This window comes from Pelodiscus sinensis, chromosome 2 (genome assembly GCF_049634645.1).
Source record: "Pelodiscus sinensis isolate JC-2024 chromosome 2, ASM4963464v1, whole genome shotgun sequence".
Taxonomy (NCBI): Eukaryota; Metazoa; Chordata; order Testudines; family Trionychidae; genus Pelodiscus; species Pelodiscus sinensis.
Genome location: NC_134712.1, coordinates 204,302,831 through 204,320,620, shown reverse-complemented (window position 1 = coordinate 204,320,620; position 17,790 = coordinate 204,302,831). Strand labels below are relative to the sequence as shown.

Sequence of the window (17,790 nt, the reverse complement as noted above, 5' to 3'; positions counted from 1 at the left end):
TTTGTCTTTAGTGAACAATCTATACTAATATTTACTATATAACCTAAACTAATCTTTCAATATTCTGGAACAAAATAATATCTACAGATTGGGCATATTTTGTTTTTCTAACCGAGAAACAACAAATGCATGTGAACAAAAACTTTAAACTTAAGATTTCATAGTATTTTTGTCCATGTCTCCTTAGGACATAATCCTGCCTTCTGAGACATCTACGCGTAATATAAGCCAAGTCTCTAAAAGTAAACTTTGGACTTGGTAGGGAAGTGCTCTACACTGCGGAGCTGAACTGTTACAATTTGCACTGGTGGAAGAGCCAGGGTGTATTAAGACACTAATCCTGTAATTTCCTCTTTAGATGTACAGGGGCAGCAGGAAGGGTCGGGGAGATACCCTGCTCCAAATTTACTGGAGCCGATCCCCAGGCCAGGAATATTTCTGCTGCCCAAATAACATGGGCTCATATAAGTCACTGCCCACACTTGCAGCAGGTGCTTTATAGGACCATTGCAGGCAATGGTAGAAATGAATTGGGTCCTGACTTTGTAACGAGAGGCCTGTACTCTTATTGGGCTCTACATTCAGATGAAACACTATGAGATGGGCCTCTACAAGGATACAATGTCTGTTCATAGAGTTCTTACTGCAGTACCGAGCCATATATAAAATACAATATAATAAAATACAATATAATAAATATGTTCATATAATTATAGCCTATGTACAATAATTAGAATGGGTTAAAAAAAACAACAAAGATTGTCACATAATTCAATATCGCACATAAAGTACGAACAGTTTAACAAATTATTAGCTACAATTTCCTTCCTAATTGTTTTGTATTTGGCTGCCAGCCCCAGTAATTTAATTCAATATTGCTTCCAATTGTGTCTGATGTGACTGGAGACACTGCAGTTCCATGTATTTAGCCTTTAATGGCAACCCATAGGTGTACTTGTATTACAGATCCCTCCATGTCCCTTCTTCCAGGTCTGATCCTTAGAGGCTACAAATCTGCTCCAGCTTCACCTGGAAAGCCTTGGAGTGTTAGTTCAAGCCATAGCAGCTCTTGCTTTCAGCCCTAGCGATTCCTGGTTCAAAGGCAGGTGTCACACCCTTATATTGTTTTTGCGGAGGCTGCCTAAGTCATTCCTCTTCCTCCACTCAAATGTAATCCTGGTAGACAAGAATATATTACAGTGAACACTGACAGGTGGATGTCAGTACTTGAGAAAGGGAGTAAACTGTCCTTTATTTTGGGGCACGGATTTTTTTTAAGAGGTTTCTTAAAAAGAAGTTTCTTCTTTTTCAAAATACTTTCCTCTGTTTTTGTTTCTTCACAAGGATCTGGGGACAGGGGCAGCATATCAACATAGCAACAGTAGAGCCAACTGAACTGTTGCAGCTGCCACCCTTGTCCTTGTTCTCTAAACTAGAACTGCAATGGTGCAGACTGACACAACAGTGGCTTACGCCACATTTAGCTTTTCTCAGGGTACGTCTAGACTACAGAGTTTTGTCGACAGACGTTTTGTCGACAGATACTGTCGATAAAACTTCTGTCGACAAAGAGCGTCTAGACACATTCAGTTCTGTCGACAAAGCAAGCTGCTTTGTCGACAAAACCCTGTAGTCTAGACACAACCCTACATGCAATAACACCTTCTGTCCACAGAACTCTGTCGACAAAAGGTGTTATGACTCGTAAAATGAGGTTTACCAGCGTCGACAAAACTGCTGAGTCCTGTCGACGTTATGTCGACAGAACTCAGCGGTAGTGTAGACGCAGGTATAGTTTTGTCAACAAAAGTCCACTTTTGTCGACAAAACTCTGTAGTCTAGACACACCCTCAGTGCAGTATCAACAATGGCTGAACATCCCTGTATGTTTGGTGTGTGTGTGACTGGAATCATAAGGATTTTCCAAAACCACCGTTCTCTAGCACAGACAAGCAAAGACATATAAAGCTCCCTTGACTCAGGTCAATGTTAGGGAGAATTCAGAGCACTCCAAGTCTCACAGAAATAGCACTTTGCAGGATTATGCCCATAGTTCCTGTTCACAGTAATTACAGCAACATCTTAATAATATCATAGTTATAAAAGAAGGAAATAATAGTCCATTGGTTACTGCATTTTCCCCTCCCATTTTCTGTCTTGTCTACTCAAGTCTTGAGGCCACGGACTGTATTTATCCATCGCCTAGCACAACAAGGCTGTGAACAAAGCAAATACTAAATTTAATACAAGTTGTTAGTACACTTAGTAGTAACAGTGGTAGCAGACATATCAATAATATGTCCCTTAAACAGGGTATTTAAACAAAGAACTGTGACCATTCCAAAGCAATAATGTCTCAATAATCTACTAATCAGGGGTTTAATGATTAATTAAGAGTGAAATTCACTCTTGTGCTGAGTGCCAACACACTGCACATATAAATCCCTCTTAAATCCTATTAAGGGTTTAAGGGCTTAGTGGGGCTTAAGTGATGCACCCTGCTCTCAAATTTCACTTTAGGTGCCAGCGTAACCAAAGCTGTGATGTTAACAATGGCAGAGATAATTAATCAATAGCTCAACAGGCAGTGTGCTACACAGATACGACATAGAGCAGTCCTGTGGCACCTCACGGTATCTCTAGACTACATCCCTCTGTTAACAGAGGGATGTAAATTAGACATACCGAAATTGCTAATGAAGCGGGATTTACAGGATTGGTCAGAAAAGGCTTTCCTTGTCGACCAATCCCCTTCTAGATTGCCGCTTTTTGCCAGCAAATTGCCGCGTTGGCAAAAAGCGGCGGCCATTTTTATTCTAATGACGCGTGGGATATTTAAATCCCCGCTTCATTAGCAATTTTGGTATGTCTAATTTACGTCCCTCTGGCGACAGAGGGATGTAGTCTAAACATACCCTCAGAGACTAACACATTGATTAGATAATGAGCTTTTGTGGATAGCCATAAGCATCTATGGTGTAGTGTGATGGAGAAGAGTTAAAGGCAAGGCCCTTTCAACTGTCTGAGAAGTATAGGAATCTACTTACTAATTACAATGGATTAAAGTATGTAAAATATAGCTACCATTCACATGAATATGCATGTGTATATATATATATATATATATATATACACATTCAAGTGCACTCACACAATCTCAGAATGGGTTTTTATTTGAGAATTTAGATGTAATTAGAGAAAAGGCCATATCTGCCTTAGAATCAAAACTAAATATTTAAGCACTATTGTTTTTCTAACTGGTTTCACTAAAATATGTATCTTAGAAATGAAATCAGTTTCAATATTTGCCAGAAATATTTAATAAGCTGCAAGATAGGAAAATATAGTATTAAAATAGTAAAAAGTTTGATTCTTTACAGTTAATTTTTTTTTAAATCTAATTGGGACCAACTGCCTCATTGCTTCTTATAAACTTTGCAATATATATTCTGAAAAAGAAATAAAAATGACCAGATGTTTCTCCTTAAAGAAGTCAGACAAAGATTTTTCTTACACAATAAATCAGCTGCTAGTGACTTTCCAGGACACTGCTCCAGGCAAACTGTTTAGATATAGCTTAAAAACCTGATTTACCTCTGTATGGATCCAAAACTGGTAAAGGAGATTAAACTGGAGATGAACAGCATATACTGATGGAGGAATAAAAAGAGCCATTGGCAAGTAGAAAATCTGAAATATGAGAAAGGAAATATACACATGTTTATGGTTCAAAATTGTTCAGCTATTATAAATACTCTCAAAGGAGTTTACAAATATTAAATGAAACTTACAACACCTCTGTCAGATGGGTATTATAGAAAAATAATAGATAGCAATAAATATTATATTAAATTTTGCTATTAACAGTAGTAAAGTGAGAGACAAAAAGATTATATAAATGACTTGTCAATGGTCACACAATAAGCAAATGGCAATGTCACGAAGAGATTGCAGAAATTCTGACTCCCATATTCCTTTTGTGATGATTTGACAATACTCCTATAAGTATATATTTGACATTAAGTACTACATTTTCCTGCCTCTAATGATGGTAAAGATGTGCTATAACTAAACAACTACCACATTTTTAGTATTTGCTGATCTTAACTACCTCACTCTCTTATCACACTGCCACAAATTTAACTTACCTATCTAGGCAAGATAATACATGGAAAATAAGTCATATTAATTTTCACAATTAGATGTTCTAATGGCTCTTTAAACAATGTCATCAAGAGAGAACCCTGGGACATTCACACACAAAAAATAGGTCATAGTCCCCATTCCTTGCAAATAGGAAGTATGTCATTGATTTTGTTTCACTGGACATGGGATGAAACAACAGCCACATGGAGTAATAAGTCCTCATTAGGAAGAGAAGTTTTTCTAGACAAAAACAAAAAACAAAACAAAACAATCCAGGAGATATATCTCAGGGAAATGGGAGAATGGGTAAGCGCACAAATACAACTTTTGGTAGCAAGACATAAAGGCTCCCTAATTTAGCTTCCAAAATCAAATGACTTGATTGAGTATATCTGGGGGTACATCTAGACTACAGAGCTTTTCCAGTATCCCGGAAAAACTCTGCCGCATCCAAGGAATGCATCCACTTTTCCAAAAAAAAAGTCAGAAAAGTGGATGCATTTTGTCAGCATCCCTGTTAACCTGGTTTCATGAGAAAGAAGGGATATTACAAAATAGGGGTTTTTTTCCAACCTTTGGCCCCATGTAGATGGGCCAAATGTTGGAAAAGCCTCTTTCGGAAGAAAAGGAGAAAAAGATACGCAAATTGCCAGTCACAAGTTGTGTATCTTTTTCCAACTTTTCTTTGTACTGTAGACATAGCCTGGGGGACAGAGGAGTCACCCATTCACTTTCCACTAAGGAAGTAAGAGGACAGTGATTTTGCTTCATGAAAAAAAGGTCTCAATCAGGCTTGGCTGGAAATGCTAGAGAGAACTTTGGGTGAAATAAGTTTCTTTAGACAAGACGGTAATGTGTTAGTTAAGTTTAGTATCTAGAAAGTGTGTTGTGAATTTGTTTTGTATTTCTCTGGAAATAATTTTATTCTTGATGATTGAATATAGCTAGGTGCTGTGGTTTAAAAATAAAATAATAGTCCTGAGTTGAATCTTGCAAGCTGGTGTGTGCCATTCTTTTGGGAACTGCAGGCACCTGGTAATTTTGAGAGTGCTCAGAGGAGGGGCTAATTATTACAGGGAATGCTCCAAGTATTCAAGGCCTGGTTTGTGTCTATAATTACCTGTATACAGAGAATGAAGCCAGAGGAAGCTTAGAAAGTGGTGCCTGTGATGCTAAAGGCTGGGAAATTCAGGGAACTGATCCACAGAAGGCACTGACAAGATGGTTTCACACAAAGGACAGGCAGTGGTAAGATGCCTCACAATGTTGGGCAATATCTAATTGTCCCAATGGTAAATTACCTAACTGTTAAAAATCTGAAACCAAACAACAGTTGGGAGAACAAACTACAAAACCAATGTTGGGTTAAAAGAAGCAGCTGTTATCAGCAGTAAGTATCGTGAACTCAGACTGTCTTGGTACTAGCAAGTTAAAGAAGGCATCCATACAGTATTTAGTAATAATTTCAACAGGAAGGTGATGGGGCAGGTGTCTGTTTTGCACATAGTTGACACATTAACCTTCTTCTAAAAGTACAGACTTTCTTAAAATAAAAAGGCCACATCTGATGGTTCTCCACTGCATTATTTCATTGCTCCAAGCAACATAAATGTTCCTACAGGTTGGACCTCCCTGGTCCAGTACGTTTGGAATCTGACAAGTCCTGAACAAGGGAGCTTGTTGAACCTGGGGAGGTCAATTCTGGCCCACAAATAACCCTAGCCACTAGCCCTGCTTGGGCAGCCCCTCCCCCCGAGCGAGGCCACCAGCCCCACTGCTGCCCCCCTGGCCAGCTGCCATCCCGGCTGCTGCTGGCCCTGGACCACAGATGTTGCTATATCAGAGAGTCCTGAGTTTTAGAGGTTCAATCTGTACTTTGTTAGTCACTATGTGCAGTCATAAAAGCAGCCTCATGTTATGGTCCTGCATGCCTAAACCATAAAAATGGTTAGAATATCAGGAAACAAGCCAATCTGCAATTTTGTTAAAATCACTCTGATCCTCAGAGGCTGATGTTTTGACAAAAATATTTTATTAAATGAAAATAAAAAGAAAATATTTCATTGTAGAACAGAACAGAAAAAAATCCACAGTTCCACTCTTCGGGTCTTTCTGAACACAAAACCTTGTATATTTGCAAAACACCAGGTGACTTTTCTTCTTCATTGATTTCTTCAGGCTATTTACTTCAAGCACTTTTAAGAACCCATTTTGTTATGAATAAAAAGGAGGACTACAGGAGGCATTTCTATGCAAGAGTTGGATTCCTTGGGCCATATTCTGTAATAATTCACATTTCATGCAAGAGGTTATACAAAGAATAAATCAATGCCAAATTATGACCTTTTATACATGCAACTTCTCAAAAGACACCTTATGCAAAGGTCACAGGAAGAGCAGCACGCAGGCAAGACTTAAGTGAGCCCAGTGCAATGACACTTGTGCAATCTAATACCATTCTAATGACACGTTTAATTATCTCCTTTTGTTTGAAGGTAGCAAGGATAATTTCGAGGTATTTGTGGATGATGTGCAGAGGAATTAAGTCATCGTCATATTTATGAGTCATTATGAGTATATGGATTTCTCTTGTAAGGAATGGGCTGGGGAAAATCTTTATAAAAAACCCTAGATAAATTTAAGATTGATAACACAGCACATTTTCTTAATTGCCTTATGCTTCTCTGCAATTTAAGTTGTATCCAATAATGCAGCAGTTCCCAACTACCAGTCCGCAAGACGCTGGCTGCTGGACCACCGCAGATCTGGGGGCCTAGGCTGGGACACACCACCCAGCGCCTCCCCTCTTGCCACAGCTGTTGAGAGAGGTATGTCCTGCCCCACCTCTCAGCCAACCAGCATCAGGCAAGGCCGGGATTTCCTCCCAGCAGAGTGGCAGGAGGGCTGCCCAGAGCCCGACAGGGCCACCTTAGAGCAGCTGTGACCCAAGCAGCAGTGTTCAGATGGTGGTTGGGAGGCAGCACAAAGCTAGGTGAGAGTGGGCGGGGAAGGCACTGCGGGGCTCCAGGGCCAGAGCTAGTGCTGGGAGGCTCTGGGGTAGGGAGATTCTAATAGGCGAGTGGCTGATGCTGGGGGAGCACTAGGGCATCTGGGGTGGGCAACTGGCACTGGGGGCTCTAGAGGCAGGGCTAATATTGGGGACTGGGGGCTGACACTGGGGGAGACTCTGGGGGAGTTGGGTGCAGTGGGGCTCTGGAAACCCAAGGCTGGCACTGGGGAATCTGGTGCTGGCGGGCTCTAAGGGGTGCAGGGTTATCACTGAGGCATTTGGGATGGGGAGCAGGCACTGGGGGATCTAAGGGCAAGAGGCTGGTACTGGGGGGGTTGGGTGCAGGGGACTCTGGGGTCAGTGACTGGCCCTGGGAGGTAGTGGAGGGATAGGGGCTCTAGGGGTGTACCCCACTCCCAGCCTCCAGAGCCACTGAGAATAATCGGCTTCAGCTGCGGCAGGCGCCTGCCACATGGCAACTGCTGGAGCTGAAGTCAATTGTTCGCAGTGGTTCTGTGGGCCGGGGCTTTTGGCATTCTGGTAACATTTTATTTGCATAATGAATATGCAAATATGCAAATAAAATATTACTGGTCTGCCAAAAGTTTGCAAATGGGTTTGCTGGTCCGCTGTATAAAAAAGGTTGGGAATGACTGCAATATGAATGTTTCTGTAAGGTTCATGTGCACAAGTGTTTGATGTGTGGAGGGATGACTACTCTTCCCATACAGAAGAAACAGAGGATTTCATTCCTAAAATCTGTACCAGAGATCCTGGGCCATTTTCTAGGGTCTACTCAGTGCAAGCCTCAAGTCCATCCTCTCAGCCTACACACATAACAAAATTATAAGCATTTGATTCAAAATTCACACCACTTCTTGCACTTAAAGTATGTCTACCTCTCTCTTCATATACAGAATCTGCATATACAGAACCCACTCAACCCAGATTAATATACAGATTTATCTTATAATGTTTAACTTAAACCACATATAGAGTTGGCAGCAGAACAGTCCCACAATCCCACATCATTCACCACAACATTCTCACACGCCTCTTCATATGCGTCAACAAAATGAGATGTCAAGCTGCCTTCAATTGCATATGATCACAAACATCAGATCACGCTTGACTGACAATAACCCTTCACTAGAGTATGTTTAAAGGCAAACACACACACACACACACACACACACACACAAAGGGTTCTTCATCATGCAGGCAGTTCAGAAAATGGTAGCTTTTTAAGAATTAGCATGGGGTTCCTAGAACATGGGTATTTACAAAATTTGTGTTCAAGTCATGACTATGCTTTAGAGAGAATTTTCATCCATCCTCTTGCAATTCCAACTACAAGACAAACACATTAAATCTCTATTTTCCTTTGTCAGATGAGAACATAATGCACACCATGATGTTAGCTAGTTCTAGTCTAATATATGTAACATTTTAAATCATGTGCATCATGGGGATACCCAAGTGCCTGCCAGCAGTGCCTTAAGCAACTTAATGCTTTTTTCACTTAGGGCACGCTAGACTACATTTTACTTTCGAAAGAAGATATGCAAATTCGGCAGGAATTTGCATATCTTCTTCTGATAACTTTTTCGAAAGATTTTTTTTTTGGAAAAAGCAAGCAGTCTAGATGTGGTTCTTTCAGGGAAAAAAAACCTTTTTTCTAAAGAACTTTCTTCCTCAAAAATTGAGGCTTACAGGTTCTTTCAAAAAAAGGGTTTACAGGTTCTTTCAAAAAAGGGATTTTTTTTTTCAAAAGAACCACATCAAGACTGCTTGCTTTTTAAAAAAAACTCATTCAAAAAAGCAATTGGGAGAAGATATGCAAATTCCCACCGAATTTGCATATCTTCTTTCGAAAGTAAAACATAGTCTAGACGTGCCCTCGTTGTTTGTTCTCCCATCCTCCACCCAGAGGAAGAAGCCTGCATAGCAATTGAGTGTCTTGCTTTTGGTAGGGTTTAGGGTTGCTGTGTGTTTCAGTAAAAGAAGGAAGCTACCCCTGTCAGTGAGTAGCGGGGGTAGAGGGACACAGTCCCTTCTACTCCACTGCATCCCAGCCCAGGGTCCTAACAGTATCAAAGAGGGTCATCTGAAGAAGTGGGCTGTGCCAAAGAAAGCTCATGATACCATCTACATGTTTTGTTAGTGCTTAAAGTGCTACCAGACTATTTGTTGTTTTTTAAGTATCAAAGTGGTCTGCTACTGGATCAGTGGAGAAATCCAACTGCAACACATTGACTAGCTTGCACACAGTCACTCCACTGAAATCTATTCCATTTCCCTTGGGGTTCCTTCCTATCCTCCTCATTCTGATGTATCTGAGCTCCACAGTTGTCATTGGTCTTGCTTGTGTAGATGACAAGCAGCTGTCCCAACAGTTCTTCGGGATCTAGCAGTTCTGTCAGTTCTGCAGGTCCAGAGCACCAAAGTAGTTCCTGATAAGTTTGAGCTGCAACAGCAGAGAGGAGACCTCCTGCTCTTTTGTCAGCTCTTCCCTAACTTAACTAGAGGGATGGGTTTTTTTTATAGCACCATTTCCTGTTCCTGTTCCACTCCTCTGCTTCCAGCAAGTAGCTTCAGATAGCCTGGTTCTGCCCACCGGAGAGCAATTACATCTCCCTTTTCATCTGTCATGGTGGGAGACTACACCACTTTGCTACAAGTTGGAAGGAAATATTGAGGGTTGGGGGGGAAGTCCGCAAGGACCAGTTCTGGGTTTGGATTTATTCAATATCTTCATAAACAATTTATATAATCACATAAAGAGTTCACTTTTGCAATTGCAAAGTATTACACTTAGGAAGCAATAATCAATTTCACAAATACAGAATTGGAAATAATTGCCTAGGAAGCCATGCATAAAAGCATCTGGGGGTTATAGTGGGTCACAAACTAAGCATGAGTAAAAAAAAGTGATACTATTGCAAACAACACAACCATCATCTAAGACATATTAGCAGGGGTACTGTAAGCAAGACGTGAGAAAAAATTCTTCCACTCTACTGAGCACTGATAAGAGCTCAAGCAGAATACTGTGCACTACACTTCAGGAGAGATGTAGACAAAATGAAGAAAGTCTAGAGGAGAGCAATAAAAAAGATTAAAGATATAGAAAGCAAGATCTATGAGGAAAAATTGACCAAAATTGGGCTTGTTTAGATTTTGTGTCAGGGCACATTAACAGTCTTCAAGTACATAAATGGTTGTTACAAAGAGGAGGGCAATATACTGTTCTCCTTAACCACTGAGGGTAGGACAAGAAGTCACAGGCTTATATTGATTCAGGGAGACTTAGAGGGTTGCCATATGATTTAACCAAAAATATCACCACCGCCCTCCAAAAAAAAACCACAGGGGAAAAAATTCTGTTGAGAAAACAAAAGGGGGATACCAAAGTTGTTGAGCAAAAAAAAAAGGGGGGGGGCCCGAGAGTTAAGCAAAGAAAATAAAAAAATAAATTAAAAATAAGCGTGGCCCTTTTAAGACATGCTTCTGAGGCTTTTTGGCCCTAACAGGCTGCCAGCGGCCATCTGCCATCTTGTCTCCCTGCTCCGGTCCAGACAGCTCCCCTGCAGAACCAGGTAAGCACCCTGGTATTTTCACCTCCTGGCCAGGAAAAAAAAAATCAGAAAATACCAGACATTTTAGGTGCCCGGTATTTTCTGAATTTTTTTTTACCAGACAGGAGGCGAAAATACTGGACTGTCCAGGTCAATACCGGACACCTGGCAACCCTAGAGACTTAGATTAGACATTAGGAAGAAATTCCTAACTGTAATGGTAACTGCAACAAATTACCTAGGGAGGGTGTAGAATTTCCATCTCTGAAGGTTTTTAATAACGGGTTAGATAAACACCATTCTGGGAGGGCCTAGATAATACTGATGCCTCACTGCAGGGGCTCACCAGATGACCTGTCACTGTCCCTTTCAGTCCTATATTTCTTTGGTTCTATGAAATTCTTTCACAAAATCCATGGGTAAGCCCTGGTAACAATTTATATTTGACATGCAGAGTGATCACCATTCCGAAATTCAATTTCCTTCAGTTGCTTTAGGGAATACTGTAGGCACTAGGGTAATGCTTACCAACAACATTTGGGTATGAATAATTAATGGAAACACACACACACACACACACACACACACACACACACACACACACACACACAGGCATCCCATCCTGTCCTTACACAAGCAATTCTCTGACTGACTGAAGTTATGCCTTCATTAACCCCAGCATAGATCCACATATTATGTTCATTGCTGTTATTCTGTGTCTGTGCTGGCATAACAAAGAGGAATATGTCCCATTATGTTTTAAAAAATGATGACTGTGTGAAAACCTGGGACTGTAATTGGCTTCCTCCAAGTTGACTTTATTTCCTCTTTTTCACACATTTCAATTAAAGTGTGAGCATACCTGTTTCCTATTCACATAATTCTCAGGATGCCTCAAATTACCTTTCTGCACTGTGCTTTGTGTGTACCATTTTCTGTGACTTTTATTTTGGTTTCCTTCAGACAAAATGAAATACCTCAGTGATTTTTAATAAAGTTCAATTATATAATTGCATTTTGCAAAACTTACCCAAGAAGCATATCTCTGTAGTGCAGATTGTCTCAGTGCAGTGGATAAGTTATAAGCTTCAGAACTGTGATGTGTTTGGTGTGCTGCCCATAATATATTAACCTCTGCAAAATACATAATTTCTAATGAGGCATGAAAGTAATAACAAATCAGCATTTGTCTCCCATGATAGTTTTTTAAATCTGAAAGCAACTAATTCCAAAATTTACATTTTGCTCTTTTATTGCAATATGGCAGGTAATAAAAACTAACTAGCAGAGTTGAATTCAGAGGTAATGGAGAGAGTGGTGTAGGCTCACACTTTAGTAAGTGGACACAAGTGGTTGTAATCTACATGCTGATCAAGCAGAAGAATGGTGTTACAAAAAAAAGTAAAGCTATCAATGAAAGGGTTTAAGAAAACGTGAGATGAAGGGTCAGTTCAAGGCAGCCTTGTTTAAATTCTACTTTCTCCAGGAATTTTGTCATTGACTTCAAATTTGGTGTCCATTAATTTGTTTGCATTTATGTGCTCAAGTACTATACTTTTTGGATTTCCTTCAGACTTGGATACTGAAAAAGTTTTAGTGCTTGATAGTAAAGAAATAATTTAAATAGTAGCTGTTAAAAGGCTTTCTGGGATGCCTTCAAAGCCTGCTTGGAAACTCACACCACAAGGATATCACCAATGTCTGCCTACTAACAAGAAATGGAAAAACAAATCAGATATTACTGCCTAGGAACCTTGGTTGGATTCAGTCAAAGGACAGTGACTAGGGTGAGGTTTGGGTGAGGCTGTCGGCTATGTGCCCCAAAAGTAGGACACTTTTGATTTGCTGAATGTATCAGAGCAATAAAGTTTACCAGAGCATTTTTTTTAAAAATTAAGAACCACTCTAGGGCTGTGTCCAGACTCCATGCCTCCGTCGACGGAGGCATGTAGATTAGCCAGCTCGGAAGAGGGAAATGAAGCCGCGATTAAAATAATCGCGGCTTCATTTAAATTTAAATGGCTGCCCCGATCTGCCGATCAGCTGTTTGTCGGCAGATCGGGAGAGTCTGGACGCGATGCCCCGACAAAGAAGCCTTTCTTCATCGACACAGGTAAACCTGGTTTCACGAGGCTTACCTGTGTCGATGAAGAAAGGCTTCTTTGTCGGGGCATCGCGTCCAGACTGCCCCGATCTGCCGACAAACAGCTGATCGGCAGATCGGGGCAGCCATTTAAATTTAAATGAAGCCGCGATTATTTTAATCGCGGCTTCATTTCCCTCTTCCGAGCTGGCTAATCTACATGCCTCCGTCGACGGAGGCATGGAGTCTGGACACAGCCGGAGTGGCCTTATCATGAACTTTGAAAATCTAAAGATGTTTGGACAATACTGAGTGGAAGATTATCATGCAGAAAGGAAAGCCAAAATCTTTTACGGCTATCAGATGAACAGCAGGAGACTGTGAGGAAAGTGTTAATTACACTATGAGAAGGTGGGTCATTAATGTAGCCTTGTAAGATGCTTTTTTAGCTTGCAACTATATTAAAGGTCACATATATTTAAGGGGGGGAGGTGAAATTTGCATACAGTTTGAGATGATGCAGAATTCTACTTATTGGTTGACAGCCAGTTAAAGCCTTCCCACTAATGACAATGTTTCACTGGAACAATTAGGGAACTGCCTTTGGCAGATATTGGGATCCCATCCACAAGAGTGAGCTTACAAATGTGTACTGAAATGCCTTGAAATTATCTAGTGCCAAAACTATGTCAAATAGTTCAGGACAGATGATTGGCACATAACTGTAAAGTAAACAGATGTCATATAAAATACCTCAAAGAATCTCAAGGTGTCTTCATCATTTCAAGGGACTAGAGAAATAAAAGGATGCCTAGTGTGCTAGAAATAAGAATTTCTGTATCTAATAAACTGTGACATGTTAGTAATTTATGAGGCAACTTCATCATTTCTGTCTGTCTTCCAAGCCTTTGAAAATCCTTATGATAGCTGGCTTGAAACTATAAACTACCTATTGCAAAAAATACTTAACACTCAATATTTATTTCTTAAACATTACTTCTACTAAAGTAACAAGTGTGCAATCTATCTAACATTTGTCTTCTTTTGAGGGTGGGGAGGAACATCTTAATGCATGCTGCCTTAATGAGCCCAAGGAGATGAATTATTCAGGTGAGCTTCAATACTGTGTAATAATTTGTATTCGAAATGCTTCCCAAGACCTCAACAGAAGCTGAGTGAAAAAAGAATCTAAAAAGGTGGAGGTTAAAAACCTGTCTCCTTAGTTGTTTTAAAAGCATTTACTTCCTATCACAAACTGTGTGTAACACAAGCCTTCACTCAATGAAGTACAGCTGTGCAAACAAGGTACAGTAACTGGATCTTCCTTATTTCCCTCAGTCATTTTTCAGCATTGTGAAAAGTTCAAGGAAGGGAATCTGTGATGATTTTTACAGTCTACATTCATTCTAGTTAAGGTCAAATGGTTTTCAAAACTAATTATTAAAATGACATTTTATTAAAAGAGTTTAAAATTTTAAAAGCCTCTTAATTTAATGAGTAGGTTAACTGCATGTTAATAAAATGTTCATTTTCTCAAATGTAAGCCAATTTATTTAGAAGATCAGTTAAAAACACAGGAAAGTGACATTAGAAAAAACAAACAATACTGCCATGAGTAATTCAGTCTAAAAATAGTCTCTCATCCTTATGTTGTACTCTATTAAAGCTTTAATTCAGTTCTCATTGAAGTTAATGGCAAAATTTACCTTCAGTTCACTGGGAGAAAGGGTTACCATGAATATATCCTGATAATATCAGGATCGTCATGATATTAGGGGCTTTGTCTTATATACTGTATACAAATAGTCCTGCACATCCCATTCCCACCCACATCTCCAAAAAGTGTCCCAATTTTTCACACTTACTATCTAGTCACCCTATCAAAAGGAAGACAATAATCTGAAATAAATTTTATCTTATTTTAGATGATAAACTGATCACCACTAATATTCATATTATTTTTATTTGAAGCAGTTTACCATTACTGTCCCTGTGTGTATCACAACAGATACGGGTTTATAGAATTATCCAAAAGATTGAGCAGAGAAATATCATTTTAACAATATTTTTCTTATTTTTTAAGTGCCACATTTAGGAGAAACTTTTACCTACAAAAGAGTAAAAATCTGTCACTTATGCTTTCCCAAACTAAGATAGTGAAATCGGGGGAGATGAGAAATCATGGAAATTATTAGTTCTGTCATATTTTTGAAACATTATTGTTTTGCAATCTGTTTTCATTTTGGGAAATAATGCCAAACAACTTATAGTACATAAGTACAGGCCAAAGGGGAGTTTTGTCTAAGGAGAGCAGGATTTGGTCTCAATTAATTAATTAATTATTAGAAGAAGAATTTTCTGTGTTGTCTGAACTGATGGATGGTTTAGAAAGGGGTTGTTCCCTCTAAACGCAGCCTGCTGCTGGCAGGGGGAGAAGACTTTGTATGTTTTCCCTGTTCCCAGGACAATCGGGGTCTAGGGAGCACCTGAAGTCTCTCCCCCAACCCTGTCACTTCCCCACTAGGGGGCATGCAGCACCTAGAAGGAACCATCAGCTATTCTGAACAGCTGGCAGTTCGCTCTAAGTGCCACGCACCCCTACCCTACTGTGGAGAGGAGATTTTGTGTGATTCCCCGCCTGCAGGCCAATTGGGACCTGAGGGATGGGGGAGTGCGTGAAGTCATTCACTGTTCAAAATGGTTGGCGGCTTGATCTAGGTATCATGCAACACTAGTGGGGAGGGGGGGAGAGCCACCAGTTGCTTTGAACAGGTGTCAACTGGCTTGGGGGCAGTGCAGCAGCAAGGCTGGCTACGGGTTGGATCAAACAGCTTGGCAAGTTGAATCCGGCCCGTGGGCTGCATCTTGCCTACCCCTGGTCTGGTGACACAGCAGGGCTAATGCGGGCTCTCTGCCTGCCCTGGGCCAATATCACTCCTAGAAGCAGCTGCCAACTGCTTCCAGGAGCGACATGTCCCTCTCTGTGTCACCAGGAAGGGGGGGGGGGGTGTCTCCTTATGCTGCCCCTGCCCTGAATGACGACTCTGCATCTCTCACTGGCTAGGAACTGTAGCCAATAGAAGCTGTGGGGACAATGTCTGCAGGTAGGGTCAACACAAAGAGCCATCAGTCCTCCCCCACCTGCAGGCTGCAGGGAGGGAAGTGCTGTCCAATTCCAGGAGCAGCGCCTGGACAAGGCAGGCAGGGAATCTATCTTAGCCCCACTGTGCCACCAGATTTTTTAGCAGCTGATCTCCTGGTTTGGCTTCAGAGGAGTCCAGGAGACCAAACCTGATTCCAGGTGACTTCCGATGAAACCAGAAGGGTTATCAACTCTAGTCGTCCCAGGCTCTGAGCCTCACTGCTATGGGCTTTAAAATTCTATGTAGATATACTCTAGTTCATCTGTGCTGGAATTATTTTCCTCATGTCTTGTAAATTGTTGTTAAATGAATAACAGCACTAAAATGCCCTATTCACTAAGGACCTCCACATCCTTCCTACCCCACAAATTTTATTCCCACAAGGCCAAATTCTTCCCTCAGTTACACCACTGCAACCATAGGTCTGTACAAGTTTAAATAAGAGCAGGATTTGACATAAGGAATTTATGTGGTAGAGGGTATTATGTGCCACACTCAAAGCATTATATATATATTATATCTTCTCACTGAATGCTAGCCTTCATACCACTACATTAGTCTGGGGGAAGATAGGAATGCAGAAGGACATGGCCTTTAATCTGATTATTTCTCTTAAATCAGACATTTTTTCTTACTCATAGACTTAGTTTAATGAGTTTAATATTCTTAACATGTTTGTGTTTAAGTCATTTAACATTAATATTGTGTTTAAATCAAAACCTAGGCATACAGACTCTTGAGTTCTAATTCTTGCTCTTCCACTGAACCACTGTGTTGCCTCAAGCAAATCATTTAACCTCCCTCCCTTTAGGTACCTGTAACAGCGTTTACAAACCCCATACTGGGCACAGGTAGAAGAGACTCTTCCTTGCATACCAGCAGTCAGGTTGACCACACCCCCTGCAGAGCTGCCAGAACTACCATACATGGCCCTGGTCTACACCAGGATTTTATTTCAAAATAACCCCTCCTCGCCCGGTCGAATTTATGAGCAGAGTGTCCACACTACCAAGCCTGCTATTTCGAAATAATGGGCCATGGAATTTGAAATCTGTATATCTGCTTTTCATCAGGAATAATGCTAATTCCAAAATAGCTATTTCGAAACAAAAGTAATCTGGACGTTCTGGTGCTGCTAATTACTTCCCAGAGTAATTCAAAGTAATTACTCCCCAGTGCTTCCTGGGGCTCTAAGTCTGAGGTTGCGCATCCACATTACTGCGTCTGCCTCGGACTAATTTCGAGGCTTCCTCGTAGTGTGGACACGCTAGTTTGAATTTGTTAAATCAAGAGTTATTAAATTGAATTTAGTAATTTCAGAATATTTTCCTAGTACAGACATGGCCATGGAGACATACACCCACAGCTAGGACCAATAAAGAAAATAAACCCAGCTATAAAGGAAAGGGAACAAAGAGGTAAAGGCAGGCAGAAGGCCTGGGAGAGTAGGGGGCAACAGTCCTATGCCAGGGAGAAACAAACAAGGAGACAAAAGAGACTTTAATCCCTGGAGGTTACAGCTGATAGATTCAATAAATCAAGATTTTATTTCTACATCCAATGGCAGACAAATTGAAGTGAACTAGTGGAAGAAAAGCTGAGACCCCTACTGAGACTATACTAAGAACAGTTGACAATGCCTCACAGAACATTTATGAGGATAAATTAATTAGGTCCAGCATTTGCATGTAATCCTACATAGGTACAAAAAAGAGGATGCAAGGAGTGACCCATTCACCTTGTTTTCCCGAGCAGGGGCCAGACAGTCCCACTCTTTGCATGCAGAAAGAAGGCAGACTTACTACAGGCTAGTCCTGAGGATGATGCTCA

The 17,790-nt window shown here is 40.7% G+C and overlaps 1 protein-coding gene across 1 annotated transcript in view; it reads right to left on the bottom strand.

The window, feature by feature from the left end:
- Positions 1–17,790, bottom strand: part of AGMO (alkylglycerol monooxygenase) — a 270,854-nt gene that overhangs the window by 153,575 nt on the left and 99,489 nt on the right. The window contains exons 4-5 of the mRNA XM_006138322.4: positions 11,765–11,868; positions 3,595–3,690 (exon numbers count right to left, since the gene is read on the bottom strand). Of these exons, the coding sequence (XP_006138384.2) occupies positions 3,595–3,690; positions 11,765–11,868 (200 nt within the window). The remainder of the gene's footprint in view (positions 1–3,594; positions 3,691–11,764; positions 11,869–17,790) is intronic.